The sequence below is a fragment of the Pseudoliparis swirei genome, chromosome 1 (assembly GCF_029220125.1).
Source record: "Pseudoliparis swirei isolate HS2019 ecotype Mariana Trench chromosome 1, NWPU_hadal_v1, whole genome shotgun sequence".
Lineage (NCBI taxonomy): Eukaryota > Metazoa > Chordata > Actinopteri > Perciformes > Liparidae > Pseudoliparis > Pseudoliparis swirei.
Genome location: NC_079388.1, coordinates 5751927 through 5772092, shown reverse-complemented (window position 1 = coordinate 5772092; position 20166 = coordinate 5751927). Strand labels below are relative to the sequence as shown.

The 20166-nt window shown below is 39.9% G+C and overlaps 1 protein-coding gene across 2 annotated transcripts in view; it reads right to left on the bottom strand.

The window, feature by feature from the left end:
• LOC130198423 (ephrin type-A receptor 7) overlaps positions 1-20166 on the bottom strand; it is a 188588-nt gene that overhangs the window by 24822 nt on the left and 143600 nt on the right. Inside the window, exons 6-9 of one of the 2 annotated variants that reach the window (XM_056421616.1) lie at positions 18416-18540; positions 15652-15907; positions 7198-7306; positions 4694-4726 (exon numbers count right to left, since the gene is read on the bottom strand). In XM_056421616.1, the coding sequence (XP_056277591.1) occupies positions 4694-4726; positions 7198-7306; positions 15652-15907; positions 18416-18540 (523 nt within the window). The remainder of the gene's footprint in view (positions 1-4693; positions 4727-7197; positions 7307-15651; positions 15908-18415; positions 18541-20166) is intronic. The other variant, XM_056421684.1, reaches the window with a different exon arrangement.

Sequence of the window (20166 nt, the reverse complement as noted above, 5' to 3'; positions counted from 1 at the left end):
GGGAGAACGATGGGGGGGGGAGATGAGGATGGAGGGCATGGCGGTACCAGGAAAATGATGCAAGAGTGCAAGAGACCCTATGAGAGTTGTGTGAGGGGGTGAGGGGGGGGGGGAGCAAATGGTTGACATGACAGGAAGAAATGGGAGGAAGTCGGGAGAGGAAATGACAAGAAGATAGGAGGTTACGGATAAGTGGATAATTGGGCAGAAGGGTATGCAGGAAAGGAGACATACAGTGGAATAGGCACACAGATGAGCCCGTAAAGTCCACGGGGGAGGGGCAGAGGAAGCAGAGGGGAAGGGGAGAGGAGGAACGGATGGTACGGAGGAGTGCGGGGAGAGGAGGATGGATGGATGGATAGATGGATGGATGGCGTGAGATGAAGGAAGCAAGGAAGGCGTGTCACGTGACAACGGAGCAAAGCAGCGAGCAGAAGTGGAGAAGTGATAGATTTGAGGGGACGAGCCAAGTGAGGTGAAGGACGTGAGGAAACAAGGAGGAAACTGGGCCTTGAAAAAAAAGGGAATAAGGAAGGACGGGATGAGAGCAAGTCTTCTTTTAAAATGTCACAGATCTGACCACATCTGGATGGCAGATCTTCTTGGAGAGTGGTAACACTCACCATCACATTTTCAAGATCATATATATATATTGTACATATATATGGAATTGGCTTATTATCATTCTATTGAGGAAGAAGAGAGAGAAGCGCGTAGAGGTAGAGAAGGGACGGAAGGACAACTGGGGGGGAAAGAGAAGAGCAGAAGAAAGATTGGGAGGAGGAGAAGGAGGAGGAGGGGGAGGGGAGAGGGGGGGGAGTGCAGGCATGCCAGTGTACCTGGGCATCAGCTGTGTGAAGGGAAGAAGAGGAGAAAGAAGAGGAGGAGGAGGAAGAGTGGAGAAGGAGGTCGAAAGCAGCACCACGCTAGCAGGAGTTACATTGGAGGAGCTCGAGCAGACGCTGCTGGGGAAAAACAAAAAACAAGGGAGGGGGAGGGAGGGGGGGAGGAGGAGGAGGAGCCCATGTCAATGTGGCTCTTCTCATTTCTTGAGAAAGATGTTCAGTCAACACAACTCTGGATCGATGAATAGATTCTTCTCTATCTAACATCCTCACCAGTGGAACATGACGGTCAGGAAGACGATGAAAACATTTATTGGACCGAATTTATGGTTGACTGACAACTTTGATGAAGTGTTGCATGTTTTTTCTTCTTATTTATAATCATTTTCCTGCTTTAACATTTACATTTTTGTGTTTCCTTATGGCCCTTCTTGGCCAGATGCACGGTTAATTTTGACTTCATTTGTATTTATATTATTATTATGCATGCTTACTAAGGTTGTATTTCTGTATAAATACCAAAATAAAATATCAAGTATAAAAATAAAAAAATAAATGTATTCTCTATTTTGAAAATACAGACCGCGGTTTTATTATTCATTTTAAATGCGCTTCTTAGAGAATTCTGTACCAATTTGAATTTCACCCCTGAAGAACCAGATGGCGGGAAGAAGTGCGCGGACGCCAACGCGCCGAAGACTCTGCGGCCAAATCCGGTCACAGTCAGCTCGGCCTCATCAAACGTTATATTTGGGTAAGACTTGTCATTTTAGTTTCAGCCTTTGTGCTTTGAGGAACATTAAAACGCGCGTTTCATTTTGGATGCATAATTCTATTTAATGTCGAAGGTAGATGAAACAAAGGAACCAGAACGTAGCATGTTCTACCTGGATAGCAATACTAAAAAAACTAGAATGGGCACTCGGTAGAGCGCATACCTTCGCATATCACATGATTGGGCATTGAATTATAATTTTGTTTGCCATTAGTTGCATGCCAATTGGATAGAAATTGACCGCGCTATGGTAAAAAGAAGATTTTGACCTTTTCATGACCTAGACCTTGACCTTTGACTCGATCGATCCCAAAATCGAATCAAATGGTCCCTGGATAATAACCAATCATCCCACCAAATTTCATGCGATTCGGTTTAATACTTTTTGAGTTATGCGAGTAACACGCATACAAATAAATAAATAAATACACGGCGATCAAAACATAACCTTCCGCATTTTCAATGCGAAGGTAATAAGTCGTGTTTTATTACTAGCCTCATCTACAGATACACTGTGCATCTCAATTTTTCTCGAGTACGGGCACGAGCCCACACGCTCAGGAACATTGAAGCAGAAATAAATTTTAAAAAGGTGACGGGATGCCGTGTACATGAAGCCTATTCACGGCCCGCTCTCTCTTCTCCGACTCCAAATCCCCTCTCAAATGAAGCTCTGGAAATAAAAAATGCATAACAGGTGAGACGGCGGGAAGGGATTCCTAGAGGACGGGTGTGAGTGAAGCGGAGAGGAGTAAAGCCGGCGGTAAAAAAGACATGTGGGGGAAACTACATGGGAAATAGGGGGGATTTCATTTGATCCGTTCACACGACTCTGGTTCCTAAGATCCAGAACCTCTGCTTCCTGCTATTCCATCGGCTCCTCCAAGAAGTGACTTCTGTGATCCCCGCTGAAGCACCCCCCCTTTCTTGGTTAGAAAAAGGTAAAGCCGTAATATCTCTTTAGGTTTTAGGTGTCGATCACGACACCACGGCGCTCGAGACCTTTCCTCCAAGCCGCCCCTTTCCTGCTCCGTCTCAATTCCTTCTCCTTTTCGAACCCCCTCGATTATTTTCGTTTTTCTTTTGTCTCCGTGTCGCCAAGAGTCAACGGCCCCATGAAATGACCCTCTAGCTCTCCTTCCCACCTCTATCTGTCCTCCACGATCTCCTCTCCATCACCCGCTGGTAACGTGTTACTCACTCGCAAAGACGCAGACATTCACACGACACACTCGAGCATAAATGACACACACACACACACACACACACATAAGCTCGCCGGTGCGGCCGGTGGAGGGTAAACAATCCCCACGCTGACCAGTCAAGCCTGGGCTTCCTGGACAATGTTCTGGGCAATGCCCTGGAACTCGGGCTCCATCAAAGTCCGTCACGCGTGAGAGTGAGTGTGTCTGTTTGTCTGTGAGTGTGTGTGTGTGTCTGTGAGTGTGTGTGCCTGTAAGTGATGGGAAAACTGTCAGTGACAAAAATAACCTCCCGACATTAATAGACGTTGGACGTGGCAGCTGTAGCATAATATATATACGTATATATATATACGTATATATTTACATATACAGGACTGTCTCAGAAAATTAGAATATTGTGATGAAGTTCTTTATTTTCTGTAATGCAATTAAAAAAACAAAAATGTCATGCATTCTGGATTCATTACAAATCAACTGAAATATTGCAAGCCTTTTATTCTGATTTATTGCTGATTATGGCTTACAGCTTAAGAAAACTCAAATATCCTATCTCTAAATATTAGAATATCATGAAAAAGTATACTAGTAGGGTATTAAACAAATCACTTGAATTGTCTAATTAACTCGAAACACCTGCAAGGGTTTCCTGAGCCTTGACAAACACTCAGCTGTTATAAATCTTTTTTTTACTTGGTCTGAGGAAATATTCAAATTTTATGAGATAGGATTTTAGAGTTTTCTTAAGCTGTAAGCCATAATCAGCAATATTAAAAGAATAAAAGGCTTGCAATATTTCAGTTGATTTGTAATGAATCCAGAATGCATGACATTTTTGTTTTTTTAATTGCATTACAGAAAATAAAGAACTTTATCACAATATTCTAATTTTCTGAGACAGTCCTGTATATACATATATATGTATATATATGTATACACTACCGTTCAAAAGTTTGGGGTCACGCAGACAATTTTGTGTCTTCCATGAAAAATCACACTTTTATTTATCAAATTAATTGAACATTTCATAGAACATATAGTCAAGACATTGACAAGGTTAGAAATAATGATTAATATTTGAAGTATTAATTTTGTTCTTCAAACTTCAAGCTCAAAGGAAGGCCAGTTGTATAGCTTATATCACCAGCATAACTGTTTTCAGCTGTGCTAACATAATTGCACAAGGGTTTTCTAATCAGATATTAGTCTTCTAAGGCGATTAGCAAACACAATGTACCATTAGAACACTGGAGTGATAGTTGATGGAAATGGGCCTCTATACACCTCTGGAGATATTTCATTAGAAACCAGACGTTTCCACCTAGAATAGTCATTTACCACATTAACAATGTATAGTGTGTAATTTTGATTAATGTTATCTTTATTGAAAAAACAGTGCTTTTCTTTGAAAAATAAAGACATTTCTAAGTGACCACAAACTTTTGAACGGTAGTGTATATATATATATATATATATATATATATATATAATATGACGTATAATAAACTAATTTAGAAAGCTGAGGGTGATATTTCTCTTGATGTGGAGCCAGAAGAGCCAAATCCCTGAAGTTACGGTTTCACCAGGACACATTTTTAAATGTTAGCGCTGCACAATTAAAGCAGGGGCGCAATATTCATGTTTTTCCAGTCAAAATGAGAACGACGACGTACAAATGATAACTCCCTTCTGAGATTGCAAATCATCCTCATTAGATATATCTTCTAAATCGCCCCGTTTCATATCATACGGTCATAAGGCTGAGGCCGTGGGTCCGGACACTGTGATACCTCGACGGCTTTCCCCTCGTCCGCTATCACGGGCACGAGACCCGAGCAAAAGGCGAACTCGACAAGACAGGAAGTCAGTACCGTGGCTCGGATGCACCGGCTGAAGAGGGGAATCTGAAAAACAAAGATGGCCGCCGTTAGCGCTGCGGAGAGGAAGGCGGCGCGTTCCGTCTCTCGCGTACTTTTCCGCGATAAAAAACAAGGAGCTAGCAAGACTACGCAGGGCTGAGAAATGCTTCAAAAGACGTGAAGCGAACCCTCACGTTTAAAAAGTGACCCCCCCCCCTCCCCGCCCTGAGGGACTCATTTGCATGTGTGTGTGTGTGTGTGTGTGTGTGTTCTACTGCAGTGGTGGTTGCCTCCACGCAGACGCTTGACTGACAGCACCGGTCTGTATGGGGCTCCTGGTGGTGAAAAGAACTCCATCACAGGCCCATTTGTGTTGATGTGGAGGCGGTCCAGTGGTCTCTATATCACACGCCCCTCTTTATCGAGGGAGGTAGGTGCGCCCGTGGAATTGGCTCGCTTTGCTGCGTCGGGATGGGAGTTGGCGCCGATGCAGATCTGTGTGTGTGTGTGTGTGTGTGTGTGTTTAGAGGATAGAACAAGAGAATGCAAACAAAAGCTTTCGCAAATGTATCTGGTAGAAAAATCTCCCTGGACAGATATCAGTCGAACGCCGGCCAAAGGGAAAATGAAAAAAATGGAGAGAAAAAAAACAATTGTTTCCCGGCCATGTGTGTAACTGTGTGGGAGGAGCAGATATGTGCTCCCCACGTATGTGCATGCATGTGTGATGGCACATACACCACATACTGTGTAATTGCGTGTGTGTGTGTGTGTGTGTGTGTGGGCGTGTGTGAGGCGAGCTGGCAGAAGATGGAATTGGACATGAGTCAGAGAGCAAAGTGGTTGGAACGGCGAGCAGAAATGCACCCTCACCCCGTTTATCTGCACGGCTGAATGAGAAGAAAAAAACCGCGCGAATATCCTGGAAAAGATCGACTCGGTGCAATAAACAAGGCGATAAAACGTGCATTAAATGCGCCGGAGAGTTCCGCCGAGCGGCAGCGCCGCGTTGGAGACGAGGAACGCGGCGAGCACGTGAGGCTGATGGACGGTCCGATCGTGTGTGACATTTCGGGGGTTTAGCAGGATCATAAAAGCTCCAAGACGAATTCATTAATGCGACGCTTGATGCAAAAAGGCTTTCCGTAACCACGCCTGGCACTGATTTGCACACAAACCTGTGAATGTTTGTCTACTGAATTGTCCCTAGAGCTACTTCTACTAACAGAAAGAAGTGGAATTGCGTGTGGCTGTTTAGCCTAAATAAGTGCTGACTTGCTGTTATTTGCACACTAACGGGCCTGGAGACCCCTTCAGGGACTCTCACACATTGTGAGGCTCTAGCTAGCCACGATATCGCTGTTCCACAGATGGAGGAGAAGCGTGTTGGACGTTTTTAGCGGCTAACTGGAGCCAAAGGAATAGCAACGCTTTCTGCAGGGCTGTCCGCTGCTGATGTCACCATCCCAAAGGGGCGGTAACGCAAATCTGCCAACGGCGACGCCCTCTCTCCGAATCGTCCGAGTCTTTTCTCTCAGATCACCTGGATTGCAATATTCAGAAATATCTTGAGATGGAATATTTGCCCAATGACACCAAAAAGAAAACCCCACCTACCACAGCTTAAAAACACCAGCCCCAATTATGTTAATCGTCTCTATTTGTGTTTGATTGACTCTTTAGTCCATTCTGAGATTCTACTGAGATTCTACTGAGATGCAATTCATATATATATCATTGATTTGATGAGACCGAGCAGTGTTTTGAAAAATTAGGTCACATTAATAGTGGAGGAGGCCACGGTTACATGCAACTCCGACCATTTGCCTCTCATCTTCGAAAGATCTTCTTTTCTTTGAATAAATGGAGTGAAATAATGAATCTGGACCGTCCACTCTTATTGTGAAAAGCAGTTATGAAAGGCGCAGATATTGGTCTGAGTTAACAATGCGTCAGCTGTTATGCAAGTGACACTGCTTTAACCTCTCTCTGATTTTCTTTGCCGTTTCACAATTCACACTTATATGTGCGAAAACTAATTAGATAGCAAAGAACTAAGAACTCCTCGGCAAGAGAATTACCAAAGAAGCCTCTGACCCCGCCGGTGCCCCCCTCCCCCACCCTCCCTCCTCGACGGCACCATTATCGCACCGACTTCTTTATGTTGCATATTAAAAGATGAGTGTAACTGGTTATCATGTAATTTCAGCCATTCTCTCGCCGCTGCTGCAGATTCCTTTCACAGTGGGATTTCCTCCCATCACTGGATTACTGTAATCTGGATTATAACGGAGTATCGTGTGACAGTTGACTGAATACGCGATAGATGCGTGATCGAGTGTTTGCACACACGAGCGCGACAGCAGCGTGTGTTTGTGTAATGTGCCGAGGGAATTAAAAGCTGACGGAATGAATGAAGTGGATCGCGGATAAAACATGTTTGTGTACGTGTGTGTGTGTGTAGGTGTGTGTGTGTGTGTGTGTGTGTGTGAGTGTGAGTGTGTTTCAGTTTCTACCTCCTCCAGATGACCAGGCCGACTCCCATGGAGAGCAGCATGATCAGGGCGGCCACGGACACGACAATGATGATCACCACCGGGTTCTGTTCGCTGGATGCCAGCGCCACTGGGAATGAGAGAAGACACCGGTTACACATGGGAGAAGAAATGCACACTGTGATGGGTGTGCAGCGATTGACTGGGCAACACCCCTTCAAAATAATAGAAGCACTGCTTCATACAGTATGTCCCTTTTGCTATCGCAGCATATTACGGCCCCTCTTTACGTTTAATTATAAGCGGCCAAAGTACTTCAATTTCATAACTTACATGTGTAATATTTATTATGTAACAGACATAAACATTTACGGTCAAACAAACACAGGACTTTCACCCAGGATACCGCCGCTTGTGTCCCATGTGACTTGTAGCTAAATTTACTTATGCTCCATTTACTTATGTTCCATTTGCTTATGTTCCATTTACTTATCTTACTTATGTTCCATTTATTTATGTTCCATTTACTTATCTTACTTATGTTCCATTTATTTATGTTCCATTTATTTATCTTACTTATGTTCCATTTGCTTATGTTCCATTTACTTATCTTACTTAAGTTCCATTTATTTATGTTCCATTTATTTATCTTACTTATGTTCCATTTGCTTATGTTCCATTTACTTATCTTACTTATGTTCCATTTATTTATGTTCCATTTATTTATCTTACTTATGTTCCATTTGCTTATGCTCCATTTACTTATCTTACTTATGTTCCATTTATTTATGTTCCATTTATTTATCTTACTTAAGTTCCATTTATTTATGTTCCATTTATGTATCTTACTTATGTTCCATTTGCTTATGTTCCATTTACTTATCTTACTTAAGTTCCATTTATTTATGTTCCATTTACTTATCTTACTTATGTTCCATTTGCTTATGTTCCATTTACTTATCTTACTTATGTTCCATTTATTTATGTTCCATTTATTTATCTTACTTATGTTCCATTTGCTCATGTTCCATTTACTTATCTTACTTATGTTCCATTTATTTATCTTACTTATGTTCCATTTGCTTATGTTCCATTTACTTAAATTTACTTATGCTCCATTTACTTATGTTCCATTTATTTATGTTCCATTTATTTATCTTACTTATGTTCCATTTGCTTATGTTCCATTTACTTATCTTACTTATGTTCCATTTGCTTATGTTCCATTTACTTATCTTACTTAAGTTCCATTTATTTATGTTCCATTTATTTATCTTACTTATGTTCCATTTGCTTATGTTCCATTTACTTATCTTACTTATGTTCCATTTATTTATGTTCCATTTATTTATCTTACTTATGTTCCATTTGCTCATGTTCCATTTACTTATCTTACTTATGTTCCATTTATTTATCTTACTTATGTTCCATTTGCTTATGTTCCATTTACTTATGTTCCATTTACTTATCTTACTTATGTTCCATTTATTTATGATCCATTTATTTATCTTACTTATGTTCCATTTGCTTATGTTCCATTTGCTTATGTTCCATTTACTTATCTTACTTATGTTCCATTTATTTATGTTCCATTTATTTATCTTACTTATGTTCCATTTGCTTATGTTCCATTTGCTTATGTTCCATTTACTTATCTTACTTATGTTCCATTTATTTATGTTCCATTTATTTATCTTACTTATGTTCCATTTGCTTATGTTCCATTTACTTATCTTACTTAAGTTCCATTTATTTATGTTCCATTTATTTATCTTACTTATGTTCTATTTCCTTATGTTCCATTTACTTAAATTTACTTATGTTCCATTTATTTATGTTCCATTTATTTATCTTACTTATGTTCCATTTACTTATCTTACTTATGTTCCATTTGCTTATGTTCCATTTACTTATCTTACTTAAGTTCCATTTATTTATGTTCCATTTATTTATCTTACTTATGTTCCATTTGCTTATGTTCCATTTACTTATCTTACTTATGTTCCATTTATTTATGTTCCATTTATTTATCTTACTTATGTTCCATTTACTTATCTTACTTATGTTCCATTTACTTATGTTCCATTTACTTATCTTACTTATGTTCCATTTATTTATGTTCCATTTATTTATCTTACTTATGTTCCATTTGCTTATGTTCCATTTACTTATCTTACTTATGTTCCATTTATTTATGTTCCATTTATTTATCTTACTTATGTTCCATTTGCTTATGTTCCATTTACTTATCTTACTTATGTTCCATTTATTTATGTTCCATTTATTTATCTTACTTAAGTTCCATTTATTTATGTTCCATTTATGTATCTTACTTATGTTCCATTTGCTTATGTTCCATTTACTTATCTTACTTAAGTTCCATTTATTTATGTTCCATTTACTGATCTTACTTATGTTCCATTTGCTTATGTTCCATTTACTTATCTTACTTATGTTCCATTTATTTATGTTCCATTTATTTATCTTACTTATGTTCCATTTACTTATCTTACTTAAGTTCTATTTATTTATGTTCCATTTATTTATCTTACTTATGTTCCATTTGCTTATGTTCCATTTACTTAAATTTACTTATGCTCCATTTACTTATGTTCCATTTATTTATGTTCCATTTATTTATCTTACTTATGTTCCATTTGCTTATGTTCCATTTACTTATCTTACTTATGTTCCATTTGCTTATGTTCCATTTACTTATCTTACTTAAATTCCATTTATTTATGTTCCATTTATTTATCTTACTTATGTTCCATTTGCTTATGTTCCATTTACTTATCTTACTTATGTTCCATTTATTTATGTTCCATTTATTTATCTTACTTATGTTCCATTTGCTCATGTTCCATTTACTTATCTTACTTATGTTCCATTTATTTATGTTCCATTTACTTATCTTACTTATGTTCCATTTACTTATGTTCCATTTACTTATCTTACTTATGTTCCATTTATTTATGTTCCATTTATTTATCTTACTTATGTTCCATTTGCTTATGTTCCATTTACTTATCTTACTTATGTTCCATTTACTTATCTTACTTATGTTCCATTTGCTTATGTTCCATTTACTTATCTTACTTAAGTTCCATTTATTTATGTTCCATTTATTTATCTTACTTATGTTCCATTTGCTTATGTTCCATTTACTTATCTTACTTATGTTCCATTTACTTATGTTCCATTTACTTATCTTACTTATGTTCCATTTATTTATGTTCCATTTATTTATCTTACTTATGTTCCATTTGCTTATGTTCCATTTACTTATCTTACTTATGTTCCATTTACTTATGTTCCATTTACTTATCTTACTTATGTTCCATTTATTTATGTTCCATTTATTTATCTTACTTATGTTCCATTTGCTTATGTTCCATTTACTTATCTTACTTATGTTCCATTTATTTATGTTCCATTTATTTATCTTACTTATGTTCCATTTGCTTATGTTCCATTTACTTATCTTACTTATGTTCCATTTATTTATGTTCCATTTATTTATCTTACTTAAGTTCCATTTATTTATGTTCCATTTATGTATCTTACTTATGTTCCATTTGCTTATGTTCCATTTCCATTTACTTATCTTACTTATGTTCCATTTATTTATGTTCCATTTATTTATCTTACTTATGTTCCATTTGCTTATGTTCCATTTACTTATCTTACTTAAGTTCCATTTATTTATGTTCCATTTATTTATCTTACTTATGTTCCATTTGCTTATGTTCCATTTACTTAAATTTACTTATGCTCCATTTACTTATGTTCCATTTATTTATGTTCCATTTATTTATCTTACTTATGTTCCATTTGCTTATGTTCCATTTACTTATCTTACTTATGTTCCATTTGCTTATGTTCCATTTACTTATCTTACTTAAGTTCCATTTATTTATGTTCCATTTATTTATCTTACTTATGTTCCATTTGCTTATGTTCCATTTACTTAAATTTACTTATGCTCCATTTACTTATGTTCCATTTATTTATGTTCCATTTATTTATCTTACTTATGTTCCATTTGCTTATGTTCCATTTACTTATCTTACTTATGTTCCATTTATTTATGTTCCATTTATTTATCTTACTTATGTTCCATTTGCTTATGTTCCATTTACTTATCTTACTTATGTTCCATTTATTTATGTTCCATTTATTTATCTTACTTATGTTCCATTTGCTTATGTTCCATTTGCTTATGTTCCATTTACTTATCTTACTTATGTTCCATTTATTTATGTTCCATTTATTTATCTTACTTATGTTCCATTTGCTTATGTTCCATTTACTTATCTTACTTAAGTTCCATTTATTTATGTTCCATTTATTTATCTTACTTATGTTCTATTTCCTTATGTTCCATTTACTTAAATTTACTTATGCTCCATTTACTTATGTTCCATTTATTTATGTTCCATTTATTTATCTTACTTATGTTCCATTTACTTATCTTACTTATGTTCCATTTGCTTATGTTCCATTTACTTATCTTACTTAAGTTCCATTTATTTATGTTCCATTTATTTATCTTACTTATGTTCCATTTGCTTATGTTCCATTTACTTATCTTACTTATGTTCCATTTACTTATGTTCCATTTACTTATCTTACTTATGTTCCATTTATTTATCTTACTTATGTTCCATTTGCTTATGTTCCATTTACTTATCTTACTTATGTTCCATTTACTTATGTTCCATTTACTTATCTTACTTATGTTCCATTTATTTATGTTCCATTTATTTATCTTACTTATGTTCCATTTGCTTATGTTCCATTTACTTATCTTACTTATGTTCCATTTATTTATGTTCCATTTATTTATCTAACTTATGTTCCATTTACTTATCTTACTTATGTTCCATTTATTTATCTTACTTATGTTCCATTTGCTTATGTTCCATTTGCTTATCTTACTTATGTTCCATTTATTTATGTTGCATTTATTTATCTTACTTATGTTCCATTTGCTTATGTTCCATTTATTTATCTTACTTATGTTCCATTCATTTATGTTCCATTTATTTATCTTACTTATGTTCCATTTACTTATGTTCCATTTATTTATCTTACTTATGTTCCATTCATTTATGTTCCATTAATTTATCTTACTTATGTTCCATTTACTTATGTTCCATTTGATTATCTTACTTATGTTCCATTTACTTATCTTACTTATGTTCCATTTACTTATGTTCCATTTACTTATCTTACTTATGTTCCATTTACTTATGTTCCATTTACTTATGTTCCATTTACTTATGTTACTAATGTTGCATTTGCTTATGTTCCATTTACTTATGTTCCATTTACTTATCTTACTTATGTTCCATTTGCTTATGTTCCATTTACTTATGTTCGATTTACATATCCTACTTATGTTCCATTTGCTTATGTTCCATTTACTTATGTTACTAATGTTGCATTTGCTTATGTTCCATTTACTTATGTTCCATTTATTTATCTTACTTATGTTCCATTTGCTTATGTTCCATTTACTTATCTTACTTATGTTCCATTTGCTTATGTTCCATTTACTTATCTTACTTAAGTTCCATTTATTTATGTTCCATTTATTTATCTTACTTATGTTCCATTTGCTTATGTTCCATTTACTTATCTTACTTATGTTCCATTTACTTATGTTCCATTTACTTATCTTACTTATGTTCCATTTATTTATGTTCCATTTATTTATCTTACTTATGTTCCATTTGCTTATGTTCCATTTACTTATCTTACTTATGTTCCATTTACTTATGTTCCATTTACTTATCTTACTTATGTTCCATTTATTTATGTTCCATTTATTTATCTTACTTATGTTCCATTTGCTTATGTTCCATTTACTTATCTTACTTATGTTCCATTTATTTATGTTCCATTTATTTATCTAACTTATGTTCCATTTACTTATCTTACTTATGTTCCATTTATTTATCTTACTTATGTTCCATTTGCTTATGTTCCATTTGCTTATCTTACTTATGTTCCATTTATTTATGTTGCATTTATTTATCTTACTTATGTTCCATTTGCTTATGTTCCATTTATTTATCTTACTTATGTTCCATTCATTTATGTTCCATTTATTTATCTTACTTATGTTCCATTTACTTATGTTCCATTTATTTATCTTACTTATGTTCCATTCATTTATGTTCCATTAATTTATCTTACTTATGTTCCATTTACTTATGTTCCATTTGATTATCTTACTTATGTTCCATTTACTTATGTTCCATTTACTTATCTTACTTATGTTCCATTTACTTATGTTCCATTTACTTATCTTACTTATGTTCCATTTACTTATGTTCCATTTACTTATGTTACTAATGTTGCATTTGCTTATGTTCCATTTACTTATGTTCCATTTACTTATCTTACTTATGTTCCATTTGCTTATGTTCCATTTACTTATGTTCCATTTACATATCCTACTTATGTTCCATTTGCTTATGTTCCATTTACTTATGTTACTAATGTTGCATTTACTTATCTTACTTATGTTCCATTTACTTATGTTACTAATGTTGCATTTATTTATGTTCCATTTACTTATGTTCCATTTACTTATCTTACTTATGTTCCATTTGCTTATGTTCCATTTGCTTAGGTTCCATTTACTTATGTTCCATTTACTTATCTTACTTATGTTCCATTTACTTATGTTCCTTTTACTTATCTTACTTATGTTCCATTTACTCATGTTCCACTTACTTATGTTCCATTTACTTATGTTCCATTTACTTTTGTTACTCATGTTCCATTTACCTATGTTCCATTTACTTATGTTCCATTTACTTATGTTCCATTTACTTATGTTCCATTTACTTGTGTTCTATATCCCATTATTAGTTTTAATACCAACACCGTTTCACAGCATGCCCCTGCTGTTGGTGCCGTCATGGGCAAACAACCAGTTCTGTCATTTAGGTGTGAGGACATGCTGGTTGATTAATTTGCGAACGAGAACAGGAGATGAGATAAAATAATAAGGCGTTGACCTTCAGGACCGATCAGAGCGGAGGGTAAACTGATGCTCTCCCACAACATGATGAATATTAAACTTGACCCTCCTACATTACCCTGTTTGAATAGCGTTTATACACACTGTGCTTCACTAAAGACTCACAGGAACAGAAACTTGGAAAGCCATTGCATTGTCTTCATCAGCAGATGGCAGTCGTCATGGAATTGTAGATTTTCTAATACGCAATTCAAGAACATGACATCCATGTTGGTTTAAACATTCTGATTTGTGTTGACCTTTTCATCACTTGAACAATTATTTAAAAAATATCTTATTTACAATTATTTTCCTGCTTAAACTTTTCTACTTTTTTTCCCTATGGCCCTTCTTGGCCAGATGCATGGTTAATTTCTTTAATTTTGTATTTCTTTATAATTGTGTTATTATGCATTCTTACTTTTGAAGGTTGTATTTCTGAAAAAATACCAAGATAAAATATTAAGTATAACAAATAAAAATATTATTCTAATTAATATTAGTTTTTGTCCACTGTGTAATTGAACTTTCAACAGCACTACTTTGCTATCCTGTATAGTAGTCCTCAAATGTAAACACTAATTCTAATTCCTTTGTATTGTAGCTGTGCACCTGTCAAACCTACAAATCCCGAGACCAGATTAACGCATTATTCATTGAACAGATTAATGTCCCACTCATGTGATTGCAATGTGAATATTGTTTCACATGCGTCCGTACGTCTGCGTTTCGCATGCGGCCACTAGAGGCTGCTGTGCTTCTGCCTTGTGGATGTGTGTCATGTCATCACTCACTTGACTCCAGCCTGAGGCGGACGAAGCAAACTGAATATGCATCGTCCGGAAACAACAACAAAAAGTTATCCTGCAACGAAGAGCCCTAACCTCGACGCGAAAACAAAGACATGCGAGACCTCCTTTAAAAAAATAGGAATAAATAATCTTTGGTAGAGCTGGTCCTGAGCCAACTGTCGGGTGGTGGTCTCTTGGGGCGCGTTGCGCTGTGAACAATCGCCCTTTCCTGGGTTTTTAAACCATTTTTTAAACAAAGGATTTTATTTTTAGAAGTACAGGGCTTGAACCACACTTGTACATAAAGACACGCACACAGACACACAACCAGACCCCCGAGGGGCCACGCCACAAGGGACACGGTATCAACTCGCACAAAGAAGAAGCATTTCACAGCTTACTTGTAACGTCGAGCATCTTCACGCGTAATCTCAGGCAGTCGCACCCCCTCCCCCCGACGCCCCCTCATCCCTCTCGCTCTAGCGGCACGCTTTATTGCGTGGGCTGGCCAGGTGCCTGAACAACACCCCACCCCCCCACCCAACCCCCGCCCCCCCTGTTATCCCAAGCTGCCCGGCGGTGCTGAGAGGAAGGAGTGAAGAGAGAAAGGGGGAACGGGGGGGGGGGGGGCGTACAACGGCTACTCACACTCGGCGAGAGTCTGCAGCTCCAGGGGAGCGCTGTACGCTCCGTAGTCGATGGGTAGCGGAGAGGAGGACGACGACGAAGAGGAGGACGCCGACGAAGTGGCCGAGGAGGACGCAGAGGAGGAGGATAGAGGGGAGGGGGTCGGCGTGGAGAAAGGGCGGATGAGGAAGACGTATGTGGTGCCCGGTTTGAGGTTGTTGACGCTGATCCGCGTGGCGGCCGTCTTCACGGTGGAATAACTCTGATCCTTTTGTTCCTGCGGAGACAGAACAAAGGGGAAGAGGAGGAGAAGTGAGAAGAGGAGGAGGAGGAGGTGGAATCCACTCGCGAGAGGCCTCGTTCCCTTCAAGGGCACAGTGTGCAGACCTGGCAATGTTTCCCTTATCGAGACAAGCGGAACAGGGTTCTCAAAGAGCCAGACAAAAGTTTCCAGACACTTTGCCGGAAGAGTTGGAAGCACTTTGGAATTAATACGATAAAAAGTAAACAAACCCAGACAGTGATAAAAGCACGGCTGCGTTCATTCGAGAGACGCTCAGGAAATAAATCAAAGAAGAAGTCGCTCCCTTTGTTTGCTTGCTGCTCGCGCAAGTGGTCACAGACGCCGCATCGGCGCGGTTACGCCGCTCGCCCGTCTGATACGTTTGTGTCGGCGCCTCGCCGCGTCAATTTGAGCTTCGATGATGAATCGGAATTTGTTATTTGTTTTGTCACCCTTTATTAAAGCTTCGAGAAGAGCACGGAGCGGAGAAAGCGGAACGAACGTCGGCGAGAGAGAGAGAGAGAGAGAGAGGGAGAGAGAGAGAGAGAGAAAGTGAGCATCTCCTTCCTAATGAGCCGATGGAGCGACGTGTGACACCGAGAGGAGACGGACGAGGAGGAGAGGTCGCCGTGGAGACGGCCGGTGGGAGGCGGAAGCGACAAGCGAGTCAGAGATGACACTCTGGTGTCTCCGGTTACGGGTCAACGGGGGAGTGAATCATCGCCGGTCACCGGGCGGATCACCGCCACCGTCATCGGCGGTGGCGGCGCGATCGGGATAAAAAAATAAAAATAAAAAACGCTTTAAAAAAAAGGCCGTTGAATGTATAACGAGGGATTTTTAAAAAAAGCGGTAGATGTGGGGGATGAATAAAAAGGACGGGAAAAGAAAAAAGACGACACACTGACGAAGCAACACCATGCTTCATCCTTTAATATTCTCTCCGCTGCGGCGTCGCTGTATTACCTTTTCATTTCACGGCCTGTCACCAATTTTCCTGTCTCACTGTCAGTTACTCTCCATCAATCCTTTACTCTCTCTCTCCCTCTCTCTCTCCATTCGTCCGCCTCCTCCGTTCTGCTTTTCTCCTCCATCCTCATTTAATTTCTCTCCATCACTCTGCTCCTACAAGCCTCGTTCCACCGAGTCATCTGTTCCTAACACCCTCTCTAACCTTTTCCCTCAGTCATCACACAGGAACCTCGCTCTACCAAAGCGCTCTACCGCGTAGCTCTTGTTAGCTCTAGCTATCTCTCGTTATCTCTCGTTATCTCTCCTTCTCGAAATCTTCCCCCCCGATTTCTTCTCTCCTTCTTGAATCAGTGGGAGTGGAGCAGCGAGGAGCAGGGCTATATTAAATATGGTGAAGCACAGCGAAGAGGAGGAGGTGTCGCGAGTGTGACACCGGCAAACACAAAAGCTCTGGCGTCGGCCAGAGAAAATGGAACGTTTGAAAATGAAGAAGTGCGAATGCGACAGTTTACGATGTACGCGCACGACAGATTCACCGTGAAGATTATGGTTTTGTTGCCGGGGGAGACGGAAATCTGACAAAGCGCGACGTTAACGGAGCGCAATGAGGCCGGGGAAATTACACCGGGTATCCGTAAAAGCAAAGGCGGCGATACGGACTTGGGGTTCGACATTATTTCGGTCCTTGAAACTCACTAAAATAATCCGAGACTTCTCACGCCGTTTTTTTTCTCCGACAATTATTTAATCTCGTGGGAAGGATGGCAAACAAACAAAAATCGCACCTCCTGTTTCTATTTTCTTGATTGTGTCATTTGCCATCGCTACATTAAGTATCATGACAAAACAAAATGGCCGACTGGTGACGATGGATGATCGAGAGTTGAAGGAAATATCAAATAAGTGAGAACCATAACACCGGCATTCAAAATCTTAATCAATATTTGTGTGCGGTGCAGTATTTATCCACAGCTACAGCAATAGTATTTGTGTGGGGCTTTTTGTATCCTGCGTGGGATTTTTTCGGACTTGTACGATCCCAACATTTCTTTTTTTTTATAACGCCAGTGTGCTGCTATCGGTCAAAAAGTCAAAACTTAGCAAAAAAAGAGGGACTTCATAATTTCACCGCTCTCCCCACACACACAACGTCGTATTCACGAAGGAAAGTTGGTGTAATCGAGACGAGCTCGTTCACCTCGATGAATGGCTCCATTGAATCTATTCAAAAGGAGACATTTGTTCAAGGATATAAAAACAACCTTTGTTTAGGGGTGAGGACGCCATCGTTTTCCATCAGTAAATTAAAATGAGACATTTGATTGATGAATCTGGACAATCTGGACACGGTGAGACATCGACACACTTTCGGTAACCGGCTAACGGGAAGAGGTTCGGTCCAAGTGGGTTTCATGGAGAATGCAACAGGGTGGATACCATGAGAGTATGGACATTGGCTATTGTATTTAGAACAATAGCAAATATATGAATAAAAAGCAGCAGTGAAAACTCATAATGTGGGGGCTTTACCTTCTCGTAGTACTTGACCTCGTACTCAGCGCGGCTGCTGTTGGGGTACGAAGGCTCCCTCCACACCAACGTTATGCCCTTCTGCTCGATCTTCTCCGCTCGCAGCGCGCTGATCAGAGATCGGGCTAGAGAGGGAGAGGGAGAGAGAGAGGGAGAGGGAGAGGGAGAGAGAGAGAGAGAGAGAGGGAGAGATGGAGAGGGAGAGAGAGAGGGAGAGAGAGAGGGAGAGAGAGATATGAGTTTGGGGATTCACGCATTTATATATATTGATAAATACATATATTCAGTAGTAAGTTCAAGGAACACAAGAAGAAGAAGAAGAAGAAGACAATGAAGAAGAAGAAGAAGGAGAAGAAAAAGAAGAACAAGAAGACAAAGAAGAAGAAGAAGAAGATGATGAAGAAGAAGAAGAAGATGATGAAGAAGAAGATGATGAAGAAGAACAAGATGAAGAAGAAGAGACCGTATGGGGAAGTCCGTCAAGGTTGTGAAGAGAGGTGAGGAAGTAAGAGAGTGTGTGTGTGTGTGTATGGTGTGTGTGTGGTGTGTGTGTGTGTGTGACCGATAACAGATCAACACAGATATGGATTGACTGACAGCTCTGTATCGGCAGCAGACTCCCGGTTGGCGGAGCTCTTTATCTGGACGCCCCGGTTCCTCTCAGAGCGTCTCTCTCTGCAATTAGGCCGAACCCCCACGACCTCAACCCAGAGCGGCCGCCGCGTAACGGAGCCTGACAAGATAATTTCATCTCCTATTGATCGCGATGGAGGGAGCAACATTGAAGATGGATATTGCGTCGCGAAACTCTTCCGTATTAAGATGTCGTGGGCCTCGCCGAGCAAACAACGTAATTACTGGGGGGGAAAGCCCAGTTCTTTGTTTCCCGATCGACGGGTGACAGGCGGCCCAGAGTACGATACTCGGCGAGCATCACCCACTCTGGCTTGAGTGCCAAATTATGCCGTGTATAATGAAGTCGCAAAACGGGTTGTCACTCAGAAACAATGAGAAAAACAAAGGGGTGCAGTGAGCTTAGTCGCAGGGGCCTTCGTGTTTGGGAGGAGCGCTGCCTTCAGGACCATTAGGGGTCGGCTTAGAGGGGGGTGGAGCGTGAGGGGCGGAGCGTGAGGGGCGGAGCGTGAGGGGCGGAGCGTGAGGGGTTTAGTGTGAGGCGGGTGGAGGTGGGCGTGAGGCGGGCGTGAGGCGGCGTGAGGTTGGCGTGAGGCGGGCGTGAGCGGGCGTGAGGTTGGCGTGAGGTTGAGTGTGAGGTTGGCGTGAGGTTGGCGTGAGGGGTGGAGCGTGAGGGGCGGAGCGTGAGGGGCGGGGCGTGAGGGGTTGAGCGTGAGGGGCGGAGCGTGAGGCGGGCGTGAGGCGGAGTGAGGGTGGGCGTGAGGTGGGCGTGAGGCGGGCGTGAGGTTGGCGTGAGGTGGGCGTGAGGCGGGCGTGAGGCGGGCGTGAGGTGGAGTGTGAGGCGGGCGTGAGGGTGGGCGTGAGGCGGGCGTGAGGCGGGCGTGAGGGTGGAGTGTGAGGCGGGCGTGAGGGTGGAGCGTGAGGCGGGCGTGAGGGGCGGAGCGTGAGGGGTGGAGTGTGAGGGGCGGAGCGTGAGGGGTGGAGCGTGAGGGGCGGAGCGTGAGGGGCGGAGCGTGAGGGGTGGAGTGTGAGGGGTGGAGCGTGAGGGGTTGAGCGTGAGGGGTGGAGCGTGAGGGGCGGAGCCAAGTAGACTATGTCTATGGGGAAAACAGTTCTTC